General features: G+C 36.2%; 1 protein-coding gene across 1 annotated transcript in view; it reads left to right on the top strand.

Annotated features, from left to right (window-relative positions):
* The window catches only part of LOC150082263 (single-stranded DNA-binding protein, mitochondrial-like), a 50,636-nt gene extending 29,350 nt beyond the window's left edge, over positions 1 to 21,286 (top strand). The window contains exons 4-6 of the mRNA XM_090380082.1: positions 7,446 to 7,533; positions 8,703 to 8,794; positions 21,183 to 21,286. Of these exons, the coding sequence (XP_090236208.1) occupies positions 7,446 to 7,533; positions 8,703 to 8,794; positions 21,183 to 21,232 (230 nt within the window). The 3' untranslated portion in view covers positions 21,233 to 21,286. The remainder of the gene's footprint in view (positions 1 to 7,445; positions 7,534 to 8,702; positions 8,795 to 21,182) is intronic.
* Positions 21,287 to 21,812: the final 526 nt, after the last annotated feature.

The raw sequence follows: 21,812 nt of genomic DNA, 5'->3' as shown, positions 1-21,812 counted from the left end.
GGCTTTATCACTTTCAGAAAGTTGTAGTATTCCTCGTCGATATCTTGGTCCTGAGCAGTCTGCAGAAGCTCAAACTTGTTCTTAAGTTCCAGTACATACTGCTTTTTCTCCTCCTCTGTTATCTCAAAGACCTTTGTATTATTTACTCAAGTCAGTTTTTTCCTTTCCTTTCCTACATCTATATCAAGTGTACATCTTACCATTCTGTGATCACTTCCAACATTTACCTTATTCAGGACGGTAACATCATTCACAATATATCTTCTGTTAGTGAGGATGAAGTCGATTTCATTAGTTGTTAATCCATTTGGACTCTTCCATGTCCACTTTCTGTTCACCCTTTTCTTGAAAAAGTGTTCATTACTGACAGTCCTTGAGATTCTGCAAATTCCACAAGTCTTTCACCTCTTTTATTTCTTTCACCAATTCCAAAATTTTCTATAGTTCCTCTTTCTGTGCTGTTTTGCCTTTTTTCAACCTTAGCATTGAAGTCCCCCATAATAATAGTGTAGTGGGTTTTCTTCTCATCTAGAAGACTCTCAATTTCGGTGTACATTTCTTCAACCTCTTCATCATCATGGCTCGATGTTGGTGCATAAATCATTATAATCTTTAGCTTGTACCTCTTAGAAATCTTGAGTATTAGTCTTGACACCCTTGGTGATGTACTTTTGAATTCCAAAATGTTGTTTTTAAAATCTTTATGGACCAAAAACCCAACTCCACCTTCACTCCTTTCACTGTTTCCATTGGTGTACAGCAGATTTCCACTTGATAAACTTATAAGTGATTCATTTCTTCTTCTTGTTTCAGCCAAACCGATGATATTCCAATTCACATTTTCTAATTCCTTTTCCAGCTCTAATATCCTGCTCTATCCTCTAATATCCTCTACTATCCTCTAATATCCAGCTCTAGCTTACACAGCATAAGCCAAAAAAAAAAAAAAAAGACACTTCCCATTTCACCTATCCATCCCCTCTCACTGTTTATTTTGTTCTTCCTTGAATTTCTTTAAACTACTCATCTCCACAAACTCACCAGATGGGAGTTTGTTCCAACAGTCAGCCAACCTGTGGCTGAAGATAAATTTCCACACATCCAATCTTCAACCAGTTTTCCTCAATTTGAATTTATGCTCCACCCCTATATGTGCAGTCTGACCAAGAGAAACAATTCCATCAACATTTTTTTTTTTTTTTTGTATTGTATTTTTTTTTTAATATTTTTTTTATTGGTATTAGTATTGCCATAACACACAGTTCAAGGAAACAAGGTTTTGCTTGCATTCGACTGTGTCCCTTCATTTTAGCATAATTTAAATTTACTTTTTGTTCATTTTAATATTCCTTCTTAGAGCCTTATAAGCCTCAGTTAGATTCCCTGTAAGGTACCTATAGTCATACCACTATGAGAATGAACTCAAGGTCACCATCAGGTTTAGGAGTGAAGGGGCTATGAAGTGATTATGACACTTTTAATTTTTAGATTAATTTGAAGCAAAGATAATCATATGAATGTATAACTAAATGATATATAGAATTGATTCTAATTCCATTTTGATCTTGGTCTATAATATAAATTTAATATCTGCATTTACCTTCTTTTCCTATTTCAGTAATCTCTCTACTTCTTCTTCTATGTGTGGCAGTGACCTCGAGTTAATTCTCTTGGTGGTAGGAGTATACCTACCAAGCTTTGTAACTCACATTTAGTCTCTCATGTGGGTACCCCTTAGCTAATCTCACCAAGAATTCTGCCCATCTTTGAACCTTTTCAAGAACCTCCATTTTTTTTTTTTTTTTTTTTTTTTAGGTGTGGTCTCCATACTTGGACACCATATTCTGAGTGCAGTCCTGCAATTGCCTTATACAGTGGAATTAAATCCTCCCTGTTTCTACAAACAGTTGTTTGAAAAATCATTGATAGGACACAAAGGATCCTCCTTGCAACCTGATGGCACTGCATAGAATTTCATGCTTGAGTATTGTAACCCCCCAAATCCTTTTCTTCATTAACCATTTTTAACTCAACTCCCTCCCAGTGTTTAAGTTATTTTGGAGTTAATTTCTCAAATCTAACATTTATATTTTGCAGTATTAAAACAGTTGCAACTTATCTGACTGCCCTTTAAGCCTCTCTAAGTCATCCTGAAGTGGTTAATAACCATAAAGGTCTGCTTAATAGTTATTAGCCACTCTCCTAATCTTCACATTAACTTGCAAATTTTGCAGGTGATGTGAAGATTGGGAGAGTGGTTAATAACCAGGGTCCACCTTGGAAGTTTTTCTAGACACTGTAATATATTTCAGATTTTACAGTGCTTAGGTTAACTAGTACAGTTGCTCTTTGCTATGAAGGAACTTTAATCTGTAAGGGTTGATGTGAAATACCCATTCAGTTCATCAGCTGGATTGTCTATGACTATTGCACAACCAATCTGAATTACTTTTTATTTTTTGTATTTGCATAAATGTAAAACTCCTTGTTCCCTTTATTATTTTGGCCAGCAATTTCTCTTAAACAGCCTTTGCCAGCCAAACTGTTTCTGTGGAACTGTTGTAAATATTTTATTTTAATGCATTTCTTCAATCTATAACTGTCCTATGGTATATATATTTTTTTTTTCATCCTCTGTTAAACTAGCACATTCCTTATTCATCCATTCATGGCTTCTTTAAAATTATTCAATAATTCACCTGTATTCTTCCTACCTAACTGTCTTCCCTGTTGATATAGGCCATGCAAAATCTTAGACTGTCATAGCCCCTTTTCTTGAAATTAAAACTCCTGCTTGGGACCCATGAAACCATAGCCAAATGGTCAGGAGTGAGAGTGCAATAGCACGTGCTCTTTGAGTGGACCAGGGTTCAAGCCTGTGACTGCTAAATATGATTAATGTTTGTATTGATAATTTATTGTAAACTCTACTGACCTGGTGTCATGCCAAAGTATAAACAAGAACTAAGACCTCACTCCCCCATTAGTTACCTTAGTACTCCATGCTTGCTACTGTTAAGGGTTGTACTGTGTTAATCCTGTGATAGTGTAGTGTTAGGATCACTGGCATTGAGTGTGTCCAAAATATCCTTTCCCCAAGTATTTTCTCTAACATACTGATATAGATAACAGTCTAATTGATTTAACAATTCTGATCTCCATGAAGAGTTTCCCTTCCCAGTTGCTACAATCAATAATAGACAGATTGAAATCTATTACAAGGCAGTAACATTTACTTGTCCATTCCATTTGCTTGTATGGGCTCTCATCATACCCTTTATAGTCTTCTGGGTTGTAGCATACTTTTATTTTTACTTTGTTTCCTACTATCTCACAGATGCAGAGCTGGCATTGCCTTCATCAGTGATGTGAGTAGAGAATATTTTCAGAAAATTCTCTGAAATAACAGTATTTTATAAAAGATCATTTTAGAATTGTCAATCATTATTTCTGATATAGAATCCATTCTTATGGATGTTTAGGTGGTTTCTTAGTGATGGGCAATGTCAGTTTTGCCCATCAGTACGAAATGATGATGATTATAAACACAGCAACAATAGTGGCAATGCTCATCATTTCCTTGATTATAACAGACTTTTGCATTTTAGGCATTCCACTTTTCTTGAACTTTAAATTCTTTGATCAAATAAATAAGTAGACTTTGGCAGTGTGAGAATACCTCATGATTGCAGCTGAGCGGCGGTCAGTGCATTATTATTGAGTTATTCCTGTGTTTAAATATTGTAAACACTTATAACCCTTTGTGCCATCTCAGCTTATAAACAGAATTTATTTATTATAATTTTCTTGCAAACTTGCATTGCAGTCATCCTCAAAAAACTTGAGCTACATATTATTCTGTGCTTACTTCCATGGCAAATTTAGGAGTTATCTTGAAAAACAGTCAGCAATCTCTTTTTTGTGTACATAAGGGACTGCTGCTAAATGCAGAAGTCATGACTAACAGTGTAAACAAATGCCAGGGAGACTTTTCATAAGCAACTGTTTTTACATTTTAAAAAATCATTTTTGTTTGTTCTTTCTTGAGTGGCAATTATATATACATTTAAAGACCATTTAATTCCAGTACATGTTTATCCTTTCTTTGATGTTAAGTGCCCCTCTAGCTTGTTTGCTATTCAGTGCATGTAGTAGTAGTAGTAGTAGTAGTAGTGGCACTTGATGCAAGAAAGCAAGTGTAGGAGCTTATGCAGCATCAGCCAAAAAAAAAAAAAAAAAAAATCACACCATACCCTCCAAATGCCTGTCCAGTTCCTCCTTAAATTTATTTAACCTATCAACTTCCACAACGACAGATGGAAGTTTGTTCCAGCAATTAACCACCCGCTGGCTAAAGGCAAATTTCCGCACATCTATTCTACATCTATCCTTTCTTAATTTGAACTTATGTCCCCGTAGGTTCGTATTCTGAACAAGTGGGAGGATCCCATCAGAATTCAGCGTGCTCAACCCATCCAAGGCCTTATAGACCTCAATCAGATCACCGCGCAGGTGCCTAGTCTCCAGCCACTGCAATTTGCAGAACTTAAGCCTCTCTTGGTAAGAGGATCCCTTCATTCCCCTCACCAATCGTGTTGCTCTTCTCTGTACACACACAAGCAAATCTACATCCTTCCTAAAATGAGGCCTCCAGACCTGTACGCAGTACTCAAGGCGTGGCCTGACCATTGCCTTATACAGAGGGACAATCACCTCCTTTTCCCTGCTAGCAAAATTCCTATATATCATTGACAAAACCCCATGACCTGCCCTAGCAGCCTGTCTACATTGCTCAGAAAACTTCATATCTGACTGCACAATTACTCCCAGGTCTTTTTCATTTTCTACCACCTTAAGTGTAGTACCACACAGTTGGTACGTTTCTCTGGGGTTACTTCTACCCATATGCAGTACTTTGCATTTGTCAAGGTTAAACTTCAGTTGCCACTTCTTAGCCCATCTGCCCAAATTATCTAGATCCTGTTGCAGTAGCACACTGCCATTACTATCATTAACAACCCTGCCAACCTTCGTGTCATCTGCAAACTTCGACATTAAGCCTGATATACCTTCATCAATATCATTGATAAATATACAAAACAACAGTGGACCCAACACCGAACCCTGTGGGACTTCACTAATAACATTAGTCCACGAAGAGCAGCACCCATTGATTACCACCCTCTGTCTTCTCCCACTTAACCATCCTTTTATCCATTGTAGCAACTTACCCTTAATACCATTCTGCTCCAATTTGTACAATAGTCTTCCATGCGCAACAGTGTCAAAAGCTTTCCTGAAATTCAAGTATATGATATCAAAATTATTTTTTGCATCCAGTTCCTTTGTGACCATATCACAACCAATCAAATTTGTCAGACAAGACTTTCCCTTAACAAACCCATGCTGTGTCTGAATTATTGCTGCAGTCTTGTCTAGATGATCCTGCAATGCATCTTTAACCAGTGACTCCATTATTTTACCCAGAACAGAAGTTAAACTAACTGGTCTGTAATTACTCGTGTCACCCTTCGAACCTCCTTTGTGAATTGGGGATACATTTGCACATCTCCAGTCCGTGGGAACCTCCCCTGAATCCAAGGATGCTCTCATAATTATGGCTAAGGGTTTGCTTAGTTGCTTTGCCGCCTCCTTTAATATAACTGGATAGATCCCATCCACCCCAGGTGCCTTTCTTATGTTTAACTTCAACAATTTCTCCTCCACTTTGCTCTCAGTTATTACAAAATCATTAAGCACACTGCTACAATTTGATAACCTTCTTCCATTTTCAAACTGTAATAATTCCTCACGTGTGAATGTAGATGCAAAATACTCATTCAGTTTGTTTGCTATCTGAGCAGGATCATCAACAGTCGAACCATCGATGTCAAGTGGACCAATCATATTCATCCTCTTCCTTTTAGAGTTTATATAAGTAAAGAAATCCTTGCTGTTTTTCTTAGCATCTTTTGCCAAAGATTTCTCGTAATCCGCCTTTGCCTGCCGAACCTCCTTTGTGACCTGATTACAGACTAGCTTATATCTGCTACAGGCTTCTGCGTCGCATGATAATTTATATGCATCCCATGCATTTTTCTTCTCTGTCACGAGTCTCATTAGTTCATTTGATAACCATTTAGGCCTAAACCTTGAACAATATTTCTTCATCGGTATGAAAAGTCTAGTAGCTTCCACGATTAATTCCTTGAATGCTTCCCACTTAGAATTTACTGTTTGTAACGTCGTCAGTTGATCCCACTGTACAGAATTTAAAAACTGTCTGAGACCACTGTACTCCCCGTTACGGAAGCAAAAACCCTTTCCTTTACCCCTGACGGTAGTTACCTCTTTGAGTAAATCCCACTTCAGCACACTGTGATCACTGCCACCTAGTGGTTCCTTTATCTGCAAATTCTTAATACACGAATGATCACTGCTGATAACCAGATCAAGAGTATTACTTTCTCTGGTTGCCTCTCGAACATGCTGCTGCAGAAAACAATCATCCAATAAATCCACAAAAGTCTGACTAGTGTGTGAGTGACCAACCCACAAGTTCCAGTCAATATCTGGGAAGTTAAAATCCCCCATTATAAGACATTCTGATTTACTGGCCCACTCTATTTCTCTGTACAATTGTTCATTGTACTCATTCGAGTCATTAGGCCTATAACACACTCCTACTCTTATTTTTGCTTTCGCAGTGCTTATGTCACACCAAACTGACTCAACAGTGCACTGTCCATCTATATCAACTGGATGCACTTCTTTTGATTTTATGTTTTTCTTAATTAACAGCATAACACCTCCTCCCTTTCTGTCCTGTCTATCCTTTCTGTACACATTGTACTCCCCAAATTCCAGTTCTGCATTCCTTATATCTTTGTGACACCACGTCTCTGCTATCCCAACAATATCCGCCTTTGATGTCTTGACCAACACTTCAAATTCATCAACTTTAAATTTTGAATATCTGTAAGTTTTGAATATCTGTACATCACTGTATTCCTTTTAGAAATAAAGTGATATTTATATATATATATATTATGATGTTTAAAAATTATTTTGTTTATTTTTTCACGTCACTGGTTCTCCCATTCAGCTCTCTCTCTCTCATTCATTCGTGCACACACACACACACACACACACACACACACACAACTCAGCAGTAAATTCTGCATGTTTTGGGGATTTGATGAAACAGGTTACTAGTAAAGTGTGCACAGTAATTATGTAATCTGATGTATAACATATTTTTTAGATGCTTAATTCACTATACTTAATGGTATTATAATATAAATAATATTATAACCAATTCATTTTAAACTTTAATAGAATATCATCCTAGTGTTTACGGAAATTTTTATTTTTCTGCAGCCTGATGTATAGTGTTTTATTTTTCCAAATCATTACCAGAAGTAAAGAGTGCTTCCTTTTTGTAGGAGAGGTTCAGCAGAAAACTGACTGGCATTTTGTTAGTGTTTTCAAACCATACTTGCGAAATGCTGTACATCAGTATGTGAGAAAAGGGTAAGTAGTTCAGCTCTTTAATGAATCATATGAATCATATTGATATAAAGATATACTTTTTTTTATTTTAATTTTACCTTTAAAATGCAGACATTATAATATGAATCGTCTGCATAATTTTTACCTGGTAAAATCCTTAAATACAGTTAGCATTCAATATCAGTAACACCCTTTAAAATTTTATTATGAGTAAAAGGCGCCTCCGTAGCGAGGTGGGCAGGAGCAGCAGTACGTAGCATACGCTTCTTGATTAGACTTGGGTTCGAACCCGTGACCACCAAATACAGAGGATGCAGAAAGGTCAGGGAATGACCACCGCATATCCCTGGAGCAATATGGCCTTAGTTGCTAATGCTCCTAAAAACCAAATAACAAACAAACAAACAATATAAATAAAATTTATTTAATAAGTGGTGAAATTCAAGCATATGAGTAAAAGTATTTTCTTACATATTTTTTCGACATTGGCATTGATTCATTTATCCCAAAATGACAAGTTTGAAAATACCCAACGTTGTCTGCTAGAATGTTTTCATTTTGGGTGGGAAGGTTTAGCATACTCTCCATACAGCTCAGATTTATTGCCCACTGATTGCCACCTTAATAGTGTCATGAAAAAACATTTTGCCAAGGGGAAAAAAAAATATTTTCAATCATGTGCAATTCTGGGATGGATGCATTTAATGTTAATTAACCAGATGTTGAGAAAGTTGTTCGGGAAATATACTTTTAGTTGCACATTCAAATTTCTCCATTGATTAAATATTGATTAAATCTCTTTAAAAAAATAAAAGGTATTACTTATTTGAACATCTACTCACATACGTTAAGTAAAACTTTCTGACTCAGAGGAACCTGTCATTTTCCAGTACTGCAAATGCTATTTTTGAGATGTTTTATTTCATTAAATTATTTTTAAAAAAAAATTTCAAATTATCTTATGCAATTTCAAAGTTTAGAAAACTTTGAAATTGCATAAGATAATTCCTCTGTCTTTACCAAAATATTTTAATTTTTCAGTCTAAGTTCTGCAATTGAATAAAAGGACAAAAGTGAAAAAACTAATTGAAATTGAAATTCAAAAAAATGTATTGTACTGTTTAACTAAATTTTTGTTATCTATTACTGTCTTAATTGTACTAATAAAAAAATTATTAAAATCTTTAAAGGAATCGGGTATTTGTTGAAGGAAGAATACTATATGGGGAAATGAAAGATGAAAGAGGATTCAATCAAAGGAATACCACTACTATTGTGGCAGGCAAGAATTTTAATATTGGATTTGTTTATAGATAAAGTAAATTATATATTTTTCATATCTGTAGTGATAATGGAACTAAGATTCACCTAACCAGCAGTTTCATTGAAAATTAATTTAAATACCCCAAATCTCAGAAGATTACACTGGTTAATCTTCGTGTCTGTCATTTGTTCGTTTAGCGATTTTGGTTTTTTAAGAAAAACTTCGAATTGAATATACCTTATCAGAGAACTTTCTCCAAGCAAATAGGTCTTGAATAAATTGGACTTGAATATTAGATGTGAAAGACACTTTTTCAAGCTTGTACCATTATGGATATAATACTGAGGGTTCTTTAAATAAATATAAGGGATAAACCATATTAACCTACTTGATATGAATGGTAAAAAAGTATCAATAAATTTGTAGGAGATAGACAGTAGTTATAAATAGCCACCGGTTCTCATGGACTAATGTTATGAATCAGTTGGCACAGGGTTCGGTGTAGGACCTTTACTGTTTTTAATATTTATTAATGATATTGTTGTACGTACATATTTCAGTTTTGTTGTCTAAGTTTGCTGATGATACAAAGGTGGGCAGGATAGTTAATGACAGTAATCGGGATAAGCTACTTTAAGATCTAGATAAATTAGGCAGATGGACTGAAAAATGGCAATTGAGATTTAATATTACTCCATTTGGGTAGCAGTAATCTCAGAATAACATAGGTTTGAATATCCTACGTGCAATCTCCTCACATTCTTGGGGCGCTGACCGATGTACCCTCATGCGCCTCTATCGTGCACTCGTACGATCTAAGATAGATTACGGGTGCCAGGTATACGCATCCTCTAGACTCAGCATACTCCGATGGCTGGATCCCATCCACCATCAGGCGATCCGTATTGCCACTGGAGCATTTCGAACTTCTCCTGTCCATAGCCTCTATGTCGAAGCGAATGAGCCCTCGTTATCGCTTCGCAGGAAACAGTTGTCTCTACAGTATGCTTTGAAACTGAAATCCCTGCCAGACCATCCGACGTGGACACCCATTTTTGAGCCACGTTGGGAAAATCTGTACAACATTCGCCAGACTGCCAATCAACCATTCGGTATTTGTATCCAAAGGCTACTCAATGATTTGAACATCACATTAGACAATGTTGCTCCATCACCAGGGCAACCTTTTCCACCCTGGCATGCTCGTGTCCCAAACTGCAACTTCTCCCTTAACAACTGGAGAAAGGGCAATACATCATCCAATGTCTACCTGCAGCTCTTTTTAGCTGAGCGCTCGGAACATGCTGACTTCTTGCCCATCTACACAGATGGCTCGAGGTCAGATATGTCTGTCGGATCTGCAGCTGTTTTTCCAGACACCACGGTATCTGAGCAGATCTCCAATGAATGCAGTGTGTTCACTGCATTCATTGCGGTTGAGCTAGCCTTAGATCATATACAAACCACCCACCACAAAAAATATATTATATATACCGATTCTCTGAGTTCATTGCAGGCTTTATCATCGATGAGGTTCAACCCTCATCCTGTCCTGACCCGGATACAGCAGAAGCTGCATTCCCTAGCAGAATTCAAATTTGATGTTCGTTTCTGCTGGATCCCAGGCCACATTGGGATCTCAGGAAATGATTTGGCAGACTCTGCAGCCAAATCAGCGAACCTATTTAACTCTTGCCTGTCAGTCCCCTATACAGACTACAGGCAAGTAATTCGAAAGAAACTGATATCCCAATGGCAACACTCTTGGCATGGACAGACTACAAACAAGTTATATGAGATTAAGCCTGTAATTGAACATTGGCAGTCTAGTCTGCGCAGGAACCGAAAAGAGGAAGTTGTTCTATCTCAGCTCCGCATAGGACATTGTCACTTGACACATTGCTATCTGCTGAGGGCAGACGATCGTCCTATGTGTAGAAATTGTGACACCATTTTAACAGTCCGTCATATTTTAATTGAATGTCCGTCCTTTTATAATGACCGCCGCTTATGTTTTAGCCATCTGTCTGAACCTTATACACTCAGACAGGTTTTATCCGACAATGACAATATGTCAGCTATTTTTAAGTTTTTACAACTTATTAATCTAAATAATTCTATCTAAAATATTTTTATCGTTTTATGCTACATGAACGTTTTAAATCGTATATTCTTTTAAAATAATATACAAATAATTTAAATTTTATATTCTACATCTTTTTGACTTGGCGCATTATAGCCTTAGATGCTAATGCGCCATAAAACAAACAAACAAACAAACAGAATAACATATCATTTGGTTAGCGCCAAATTCAGTTGATAAAGAAAAGGATCTAGGGGTAGTTGTACACTCCAACATGAAGTTCTCTTTTCAGTGCAGACAGGTGGCTGAAGCAGCCTGTGGAGTTCATTATGGAAACTTGCAAGTAGAGACAAAACTGGTGATTATCCCATTTTTTGTGATGCAGTTATTAGGCCATATCTTGAATGCTGCATACAGGTTTGAAAACCTCATTTTAGGAAGGATGTAGATCTCGTGGAAAGGTTGGAGAGAAGAGCAACGAGATTCTTTGGGGGACACAAAAGGGTATTCATACCAAAAAAGATTGGAATTCTATAAATTGCAGCATCAGAAAACCAGACACCTGCAGTGAGATAACTGAAGTGTTTATAGCTTTAAAAGGATTGTTGAGTTAAATGGTATGGTATCCTTACTCATTAAATTTATGTTCCCTGACAGGAAACATAAACTGACAACCCTTTTAAAGCCTTAAACACTTCAGTCATCTCACTGCAGGTGCCTAGTTCAAGGATTTTATGATAATCAGAAGGAAGCTGTAATAAACAAGAAACAACAAAAAGTAAACAAGAAACCTGGTATCCTATCAATTAAAAAGAAGCAAGCAAAAGAGATAATTAGACATTTAGCTCTAATAATGAGTGTGGTTGGATTTAGGGAAAGTGCCAAAGGATTGTAGATGTCTCTCGTATTCTCATAGGTGGTTCAAAGGGTAAAGTAAATAATTACAGACCTATAACTTTGACTTTTGTGTCAGGGAAAATTATACAGTCCATAGTTAAAGAAGTAATATAAGATCATCTGAATAGAAATAGAGATATAATGCAATTCAGACATGGATTTTTTAAGGGGGAGATCATGTCTGAGCCTGATTAACCACTGTGAAGTTTCACAAAGGACCTAGATGCAAAGAATAATTTTGACATCATTTTCTTAGATTTCAGTAAAGCTTTTGATACAGCCCTGCATGAACTATTCTAATACAGGTGACTCCCGCTTAACGCTGATAATTGTTCCAGAAAAACAGAGTGCTAAGTGAGTGCTGCATTCCCATAAGTTAACATATGTATTTGTGAGTTGCGGTCAGTGCCATAGGATATTATCAATAATAAACGATAGTGAAAAGATGCATAGATATCAGTCAAAATATTTAATATTCAAATATTTATACATATAAAATATTCTGCATTACATACGTATATAATTATGTGGTAACTACTTGCGTATCAAAATTAAACTTAAAATTCATTCCAATTAAAATTATGAATTTAATTGATCTAAATTGATTTTAATTGATTTAATTTAATTGATGAATTTAATCATGAAAAATGTGTCGATTTTGGGTTGTACTTTGGCCCTATTCCTGGTAAACTAAAAGGGATTTTAATTTTAAATCCCCCGCAGTGTTACACCGAACAATAAAGTCAACCGATCCTTCGCCGCTTTGAAACCTGCCATGTTTTTTCCTTCTTTCAATATGAAACTTCTTTTAGGCATTCGTTTCCAAAAAAGTCCTGTTTCATCTATGTTAAAAACTTGTTAAGAAGTATAACACATAATACCCCTCTTCAATAATTTTAACAAGTTCTTTTTTGAAACTTTCAGCTCCTTGATCTGCATTTGTGGCTTCTCCCCGGATTTTAAATCTATTCAACCAGCCCTTAATAATTTTAAATGGTTCCACATTTTTTTTTTTTAGGTGAGTTTTCTTCAGATCATCATATAGGCTAATCTGTCTCTCTCTCTCTCTCTCTTTTTTTTATGTAATATTTAACTTAACTGAATTCTGCATTGGATATTATCTTCAATAAAATTAGTTAAAGCCTCTCCATTTCAATCCTAATAGCCGGACTAGTCCTAGTTGCTTGCAGTGGAACAGCTGTCTTTCCCACTGCTAAAATATTCTTACAGTTAAACTTGCCAGTCCTAAATTATGGCACACATCCGCTTGTCATTGACCGGAATCGATTCGCTTCACAATGTCTAATTTAATTTTCAAATTCAGTCTTTTTCTTACATTTGTAGTCTTCGTACTGCGTCCGAACGTTGCTTTTTCATTCTTATCCGCCATTATTAACTCTTCGAAAATGTAACTGCGTTGGTTGCATTAATTATGATTAAATGTTCGAGTAAACTGTCCGTTACGCACAATGTCTAATACTGTACTGAGTGACGACTAGACTTCGGATAAATGCAATATAATGCAAATATTACAAGCAATATACTTGATCATTTTTTAAAATGTTGATCTTGGAACTACGTAACAAGTCACTGTACTGCAATTAAATTAGCATGTGAGAAAATTTCACTGAGCATGGGAAAATTTCTCAAGTTGGTGTGGGAAACATTTTAATGATGTTTTGTTATTCATTTTCAAGCTATCGACTCCATCAAATGAAACAATTTCATTAAATATGTCAAAAATGCAATCTGTAAAAGAGTGTTATAGTGATTTGTGACAGCCTTATAATATAAGAACAGCGTTATAGCAAATCAGTGTAAAGTTAACGCGTTATAACGAGGGCCTGCTGTAATAAAATGCATTTAAGATAACTTTTAGTGCTTATTTGAAACTTGGCCTGCACACCTTCCTAACTTCGTAACTAGTTTCCACAGGAAAAGTGTTGATAATATCATAAACTATTCAGTGAATATAGTATACTGCAATCATTACATAATGCCATTTATAGATATATAAAATGAGCCAAATATAAGGATTTTTCTTTTTAATTTAAAGGAGTGAGCTCTACAAAGTTTCATTTTCATGAATTTCCTGTAAAAATTTGAATAAACAAAACAGATGCAATAGCTTCTTTGATTAATACAAGTTATTGCTGATTGTTGTATTTGATTATCTATATATGCATATTCCATACAATACTGACTTTAAAACTGCAGAGAGAGAGATAGAACTATTTTTAATGAGTTTGTATGAACTTTACTGGTTCTAGTTGTTAGTCAACCTTCAAAATCATCAGCAAACTTTGGCAGCTTCTCCTATACTCCATTATAAATGTCATTAATGTAATTTAGTATTAGTGGTGGCAAATTATGCAAGGAGGCTTATACAGCATCAGCCAAAAGGGAAAAAAAAGCATTACTCACTGTCCATCCCTTCTAATAATTTGTCTAATTCTTCCTTAAATTTATTCACGCTACCCCACTTCCACAACACCAGATGGTTTGTCCCAACAATCAGTGGTTGGTCCCAACTTGTTAATTATATACTAGGATTTTGTCAGCAGGGATAATGAGTCAAATAGGCCACACCTTGAGTACTGCAAACACGTCTGAATATGTACTATATATGTACCTCATTTTGAGGATGATATGAATCTCTTGTAATGGTACAGAGAAAAGCAAAAGTCTTGTATATAATTAACAAATTCCCATGAGATGGTTTGTCCCAACAATTAAGGCTGAAAGCAAATTTTTGCATATCTATTCTGTAGCCATCCTTTTTTTTCAATTTAAGCTTTCTCCCTTATGTGTGTTGTCCAAGAAAGAGTAAATATGCCATCAGAATTTAGTTTGCTTAATCCATATAAAGCCTTAAACATTTCTCGTCACTGGTACCTAGTTTCCAGACACTGCAATTTTCAAAACTGAAATCTTTCTTGGTAAGAGCACTCTCCTGTGTCTGATTAAGCCGATTACTTTTCTCTGTACCATTCCAAGAGATCCATATCCTCCGTAAAATGAGGCACATATATAGTACATATTCAGACATGTTTGCAGTACTCAAGGTGTGGCCTGATTGCCTCATTATCTCTGCTGACAGAATTCTTGTATATAATTAACAAAATCCCATGAGCTGTTCCAGCAGCTCTACACTCCTCAGAAAACTTCATATTGATCTGTACAATTGCCCCTAGATCTCTTTCATTCTCTGCCACCTGGATTGTGTATACTATTCTGGGACTACTGCTGCCCATATGCTAATTTGTCTAAGTCTTGTTGAAATAATAATGCCTTGATTCTTGTTATTAATCTCCCTGTAAACTTAGACATTAATGATGAAGGCATATGCTTGATATGCATGCCTTCATCACTATCATTAATAAATATTGAAAACAGTAAAAGTCTAGGAAGAACAGTGCCCATTTATAACCACCCTCTTGTCTTCTGCCATTCAACCATCCCTTTATCCATAGTCATAATTTGTCATTAATGACACATTGCTCTAATTTATACAGTAGTATTTCATGTGCAAGAGTGATAAAAGTTTTACTAAATATACCATGTATATGATATTGTCAAATAAGAAAACTCACATGACTATATTTACTCAAATAAACAGTTTGATTGGAATAATCACTCTTAAACCATGTGAAAGTAATAATGCCTGAACTCCAGTATATTACATGTTTGGTAACCACTGTTCTTACCATAACAAAAAAAGGGGGAAAAAAGTTACCTAATATGTAATATGCTGGAGTTCCAACATTATTACTTTCACATGATTTAAGAGTGATTATTTCAATTAAACTGTTTATTTATTTGGATAAATATACCATGTAGGTTTTTCTTTTTTCCTTTCTTATTTTAAGATATTATTTAGTACACAATCACAATTTGTCAGTAACCCTTTCTTTTTTTTTTCTTTTTTTTTTTACTTCCCTCACCCTTTTTGATTTTTACATGATATTTAGTGTGGTTGGTTCTCTTTATATTTTGTTTTTTGATTATCTTTTTTTAAGTAACAGCTCTCATTTATTTAACCAATATTATTGATTGATATCATTTTGGCGCCTCCGTAGCCAGGTGGGCAGGAGCAGTAGTGCATAGCACACGCTTCTTGATTAGACCGGGGTTCGAGCCCGTACCCACCAAATACAGAGGATGCGGCAGGTCAGGGAATGACCACCGCATATTCCCAGCCTGGATAAAGGGTGAGGGTTGGCATCAGGAAGGGCATCCGGCTGTAAAAATTGCATGCCAAAACAATAAAAATGCTGACCCCATATAATAATGGGAAAAAGGCAAGGACAAAAAAAAAAAAATTTAATTGATATCATTTTATTTATTTAATTGTTTTGATAATTTTTTTCAGTAGTTTAATTTGGTAATTTTATTTTACATTTTTGTATGTTTAGTTTTTTTAAGTTAGTCCAAAGAGGGTTGACTATTTGAGTTTTTCTATAGATTAGTTAGTTCTCTTGTTTTGCTTTGTTATAGGATGTATAGGGGCACCAGTGAATACTTGGGCATATTTTGGCAGTTCACTATGAAAATATAACCTCTGGGTATTTACAAGTGTGGGTGTTCCTCTGAGGTAATCATGCCTGTGATACTCCTATTCTTTTAATTCTCTTTGATTATTTTATTATTTCAGTTCATTTCTTATTTGGGAGTTTGCTTTTGTCTTAGGGGACCAGATCCTCCAGTGTTTTTGTGTAATGTAGGTCAGATAATTGTGCTAACCTCACAAAGGGCTAGGGACTCTTCCTGTAGCATTGGTAGGTTTTTTGTTTAATTAATTTAGGGTTTTTTTTTTATGATAACAGCAGTAGTTACCTCATATAATAAGCTGGAGACCCAGCATCTTACTTTCACATGGTTTAAAAGTAATTATTTCAGTTAAACTGTTTATTAATTTAAGTATATGATGTCAAAATTATTTTTGCATCAGTTCCTTTGTTGTTGTGCCATACTACCTAATGAGTTTGGTCAGACAAGATCCAATTAATCAGAAAAGATCCTTAACAAATCCAATCTGTGATTTTCTTATAACTCCATTCCTGTCAAGATGATCTTGCAATGCTTCTTTAACTAATATCTATTATTTTCCTTAGAACAAAAGTCAAGCTTAGAGATGTCTTCAAAAAAATATCAGTTCATCATATTAGCATTAGCATTAGTAGAGGCATATGATGCAAGAAAGCAAGCTTATGCAGCATCAGCCAGAAAAAAAAAAACTTCCACTTCACCCCTCCGTTCGTTCGAAATACCTGTCCAGCTGAGCCTTAAATTTATTTAGGCTATCAACTTCCACAACAAGGGATGGAAGTCTGTTCCACCAACCAACTACCCGCTGGCTAAAGGCAAATTTCCGGACATCTATCCTACATGTCTTTCCTCGATTTGAATTTATGCCCTCTCAGGTGATTATTCTGAGCAAGAGGCAGAATCCCATCGGCATTGAGCATGCTCAAACCATTCAAGGCTTTATACACCTCAATCAGATCACCTCTCAGGTGCCTGGTCTCCAGACACTATAATTTGCAAAACTTCAGCGTTTCTTCATAAGAGCAACCCTTTGTTCTGTTCACTAATCATGTTGCCCTTCTCTGTACTCGTTCCAACAGCTCTACATCCTTCTTAAACAATCTTCATCAGTATCTTTAGTAAATATTGAAAACAACAGTGGGCCGAGCACTGAACCCTGGGGAACTTCACTAATAAAAAAATTAGTCCAAGAAGAGCAGTGCCCATTGATAACTACTCTTTCTTCTGCTCAACCATCCCTCTACTCATACTGACAATAGTAAATTGTCTTAATACCACACTGATCCAGTTTTTTCAGAAAATTTCTTGTGGAACAGAATCAAAAGCTGTTTTGAAATCGAAGTATATGATATCAAGATTATTTTTTGTCACTTACTAATGAAACTGAAAAAGGACTAGGCCCAGCTAGTAATGGCTCCTGAGGGCCTCTACTAGCTACATTATGTAATTATGAAAAATATCTGTTTATGAATTTCCCCCCTCCCTGTTCATCAGCTAACCACTGATTCACTTACCTTTTCTGTAATCTCAGTTAAAGGAGTATCAAACCTTATCTGTAGAGACAGGTTATAATCCCATTGTATAAGACCACACTTGGAATATGGAGACCACACCTAAAAAGGCATGGAGCTTCTTGAAAAGCCCAAAGGTGGGTAGTGTTTCCCAGTGAGACCAGCAAAAGGGCATCCATATGAGGAAAGATATTGAATATGTGGGCTACAGAGCTTAGAAACTAAGCACCTTAGAGGACACCTGATTAAAATTGTTAAGGTTCTGAGAGGTGTAAATAAAATGAATGGGACTGAAATTTTCAGTCATAAATGATTCCAGAACTAGGAGCTATAATTTCTAATTACAAGGGAAGAGATTTAGACCAGATGAAGGAAGTTATCTTTTAGCCAGTGAGTTATTTACTACTGGAATAATTTACCTTCATGGGTGTTAAAAGGCTGACAGCTTGAGGAAATTCAGAGGTTAACTGGATAGACACCTATGTAAAGAGGGAGTTGAATAAGTAGTTTATTTTATTCATTTATTTATTTTTGGCTGATGCAACTAAATCCTAGGACTTCCTTATACCATATGGCTAATACTAATTTTCTCCAGTTAATGTAACCTCTTGTGGGAAGTCATGTCAAAATCTCTACTTAAATCTAGGTATATAATATTAAAATTGCTTATTTCATCCATTCTATGACCTCATCGCAGCAAATGAAGTCTTGATAACCCTTTGTAAACCCATTCTTTGATACCTTTAAGTTTATTTATTCTTATCAGGGTAGTACTGTATTGTGGCCATGACAGCAGACTCAGTGAGCCTACCAACCACAGAAGTCAAACTTGCCAATCTTTGTTTTCCCATCACCTGAAATGAAGTTTAACTTTGACAAATGCAAAGTACTGCATATGGGTAGAAGTAGTAGTAGTAGTAGTAGTAGCAGTGGCATTTGATGCAAGAAAGCAAGTGTATGAGCTTATGCAGCATCAGCCAAAAAAAAAAAAAAAAAAAAATCACACCATTCCCTCCAAATGCCTGTCCAGTTCCTCCTTAAATTTATTCAACCTATCAACTTCCACAACGACAGATGGAAGTTTGTTCCAGCAATTAACCACCCGCTGGCTAAAGGCAAATTTCCGCACATCTAATCTACATCTGTCTTTTCTTAATTTGAATTTATGCCCCCTTAGGTTCGTAATCTGAACAAGTGGAAGGATCCCATCAGAATTCAGCGTGCTCAACCCATTCAAGGCCTTATATACCTCAATCAGATCACCGTGCAGGTGCCTAGTCTCCAGCCACTGCAATTTGCAGAACTTAAGCCTCTCTTGGTAAGAGGATCCCTTCATTCCCCTCACCAATCTTGTTGCCCTTCTCTGTACACGCTGAAGTAAATCTACATCCTTCCTAAAATGAGGCCTCCAGACCTGTACGCAGTACTCAAGGCATGGCCTGACCATTGCCTTATGCAGAGGGATAATCACCTCCTTTTCCCTGCTAGCAAAATTCCTATATATCATTGACAAAACCTCATGACCTGCCCTGGCAGCCTGTCTGCATTGCTCAGAAAACTTCATATCTGACTGCACAATTACTCCCAGGTCTTTTTCATTTTCTACCACCTTAAGTGTAGTACCACACAGTTGGTACGTTTCTCTGGGGTTACTTCTACCCATATGCAGTACTTTGCATTTGTCAAGGTTAAACTTCAGTTGCCACTTCTTAGCCCATCTGCCCAAATTATCTAGATCCTGTTGCAGTAGCACACTGCCATTACTGTCATTAACAACCCTGCCAACCTTTGTATCATCTGCAAACTTCGACATTAAGCCTGATATACCTTCATCAATATCATTGATAAATATACAAAACAACAGTGGAGGCGCCTCCGTAGCCAGGTGGGAAGGAGCAGCAGTGCATAGCACACGCTTCTTGATTAGACCGGGGTTTGAGCCCGTCACCACCAAATACGGAGGATGTGGAAAGGTCAGGGAATGACCACCGCATATCCTGGAGCAGTATGGCCTTAGTAGCTAATGCTCCTAAAAATCAAATAACAACAATAACAAAACAACAGTGGACCTAACACCGAACCCTGTGGGACTCCACTAATAACATTAGTCCAAGAAGAGCAGCACCCATTGATTACCACCCTCTGTCTTCTCCCGCTTAACCATCCTTTTATCCATTGTAGCAACTTACCCTTAATACCATTCTGCTCCAATTTGTACAATAGTCTTCCATGTGCAACAGTGTCAAAAGCTTTCCTGAAATCCAAATATATGATATCAAAATTATTTTTTGCATCCAGTTCCTAAGTAACCCTAGAAAACATACCAACTGTGTGGTAGAAAATGAAAAAGATCTGTGAGTAATTGTGCAGTCAGATATGAAGTTTTCTGAGCAATGCAGACAGGCTGCCAGAGCAGGTCATGGGGTATTGTCAATGATATGCAGGAATTTTGCTAGTAGAGAAAAGGAGGTGATTATCCCTTTGTATAAGGCAATGGTTAGGCCATGCCTTGAGTACTGCATACAGGTCTGGAGGCCTCATTTTAGCAAAGATGTAGAGTTTCTTGAGCATGTACAGAGAAGGGCAACAAGATTGGTGAGGAGAACAAAGGGATCCTCTTACCAATGAAGGCTTAAGTTCTGCAAATTGCAGTGGCTGGAGACTAGGCACCTGTGAGGTGATCTGATTGAGATGTATAAGGCCTTGAACGGGTTGAGCATGCTGAATTCTGATGGGATTCTTCCGCTTGCTCAGTTTACAAACCTGAGGGGGCATCAATTCAAATGGAGGAAAAACAGTTGTAGAATAGATGTGTAGAAATTTGCCTTTAGCCAACGGGTGGTTAATTGCTGGAACTAACTTCCATCTGTCGTTGTGGAAGTTGAGAGCTGAAATAAATTCAAGGAGGAACTGGACATACTTTTAGAGGGAATGATTGTGTGAAATTGTTTTTTCTTTTTTGGCTGATGCTACATAAGCTCATATGCTTGCTTTCTTGTGTCACATGCCTCCATTATTATTAATACTACTACCTCTTTAGGAACGTCTTTATGGACTGGAGAAACATTAGTGCTGCTTCAATACAAGGGTTTCCCAGAGTCTATTGATGATCATTAACATCAGTGAAACATTGACAGATTTGCTTGCAATTTCACTGGAATATGATTAGAAAGATTATGATATAGATTAAGGTATGTTGTCTTATGACCAGGACTGGAGATTTTTATTTGCCATATGTAAAAGATTTATATTTTAAAGGTGTTTTTCTTATGCTATTTAACTTTTAAAAGAATAAATTTAATATCAGTGAACTAATCTATTTGCTTAGAATTGCATTTTTACTTAAACAGTATTATTTCTTTTTTAGATAATGTCATCTTTTTAACTTCAAAAGACAGTAAAACTGTGGAAGGGTAATCATGCAGCTTAAAACATGTTTTTTTATTAACTAGCCAATTCCATCACTGGTAGAATTTATATATTGATATAATTTTTGTAATTAATATTGTCAGTCGTGTATATAATGGACCATGTCATAAGAAATTAAATAGTTTTTGAAGTTTTATAAGTTCAACTTTTTTTCAGTCTCATTTAAAGAATTACAGCAAAACTAGATTAAGATTCTATAAACTTTGACAACTTGCCCTGTATTCCCTCATCAGTGAAGATTAGAAGCCAGAGGGATCTCAGTCCCCATCCCTGAGAGATTCCATTTGCTGCATTCGCACACATTCTTTTATTATACTTAATTCCAGGATTAATGATCTTGCATGCTTAAAAACAAGTGATCCACACGTGGAAAGTGGAATTTTACTTAGAAATTTAAGACTTGTTAGGGCATTAGTAGAGGCATTTAATGCAAGAAAGCAAGCTTATGCAGCATCAGCCAAAAAAAAAAATAAATAAATAAAAAATAACCACTTCCACTTCACCCCTCTGTTTGTTCGAAATACCTGTCCAGCTGAGCTTTAAACTTATTTAGGCTATCAACTTCCAC

The sequence above is a fragment of the Mastigoproctus giganteus genome, chromosome 8 (genome assembly GCF_048544385.1).
Source record: "Mastigoproctus giganteus isolate SK-2022 chromosome 8, ASM4854438v1, whole genome shotgun sequence".
Lineage (NCBI taxonomy): Eukaryota > Metazoa > Arthropoda > Arachnida > Uropygi > Thelyphonidae > Mastigoproctus > Mastigoproctus giganteus.
The sequence above is the reverse complement of the archived record's forward strand: the minus strand, read 5'-3'. Positions and strand labels throughout refer to the sequence as shown.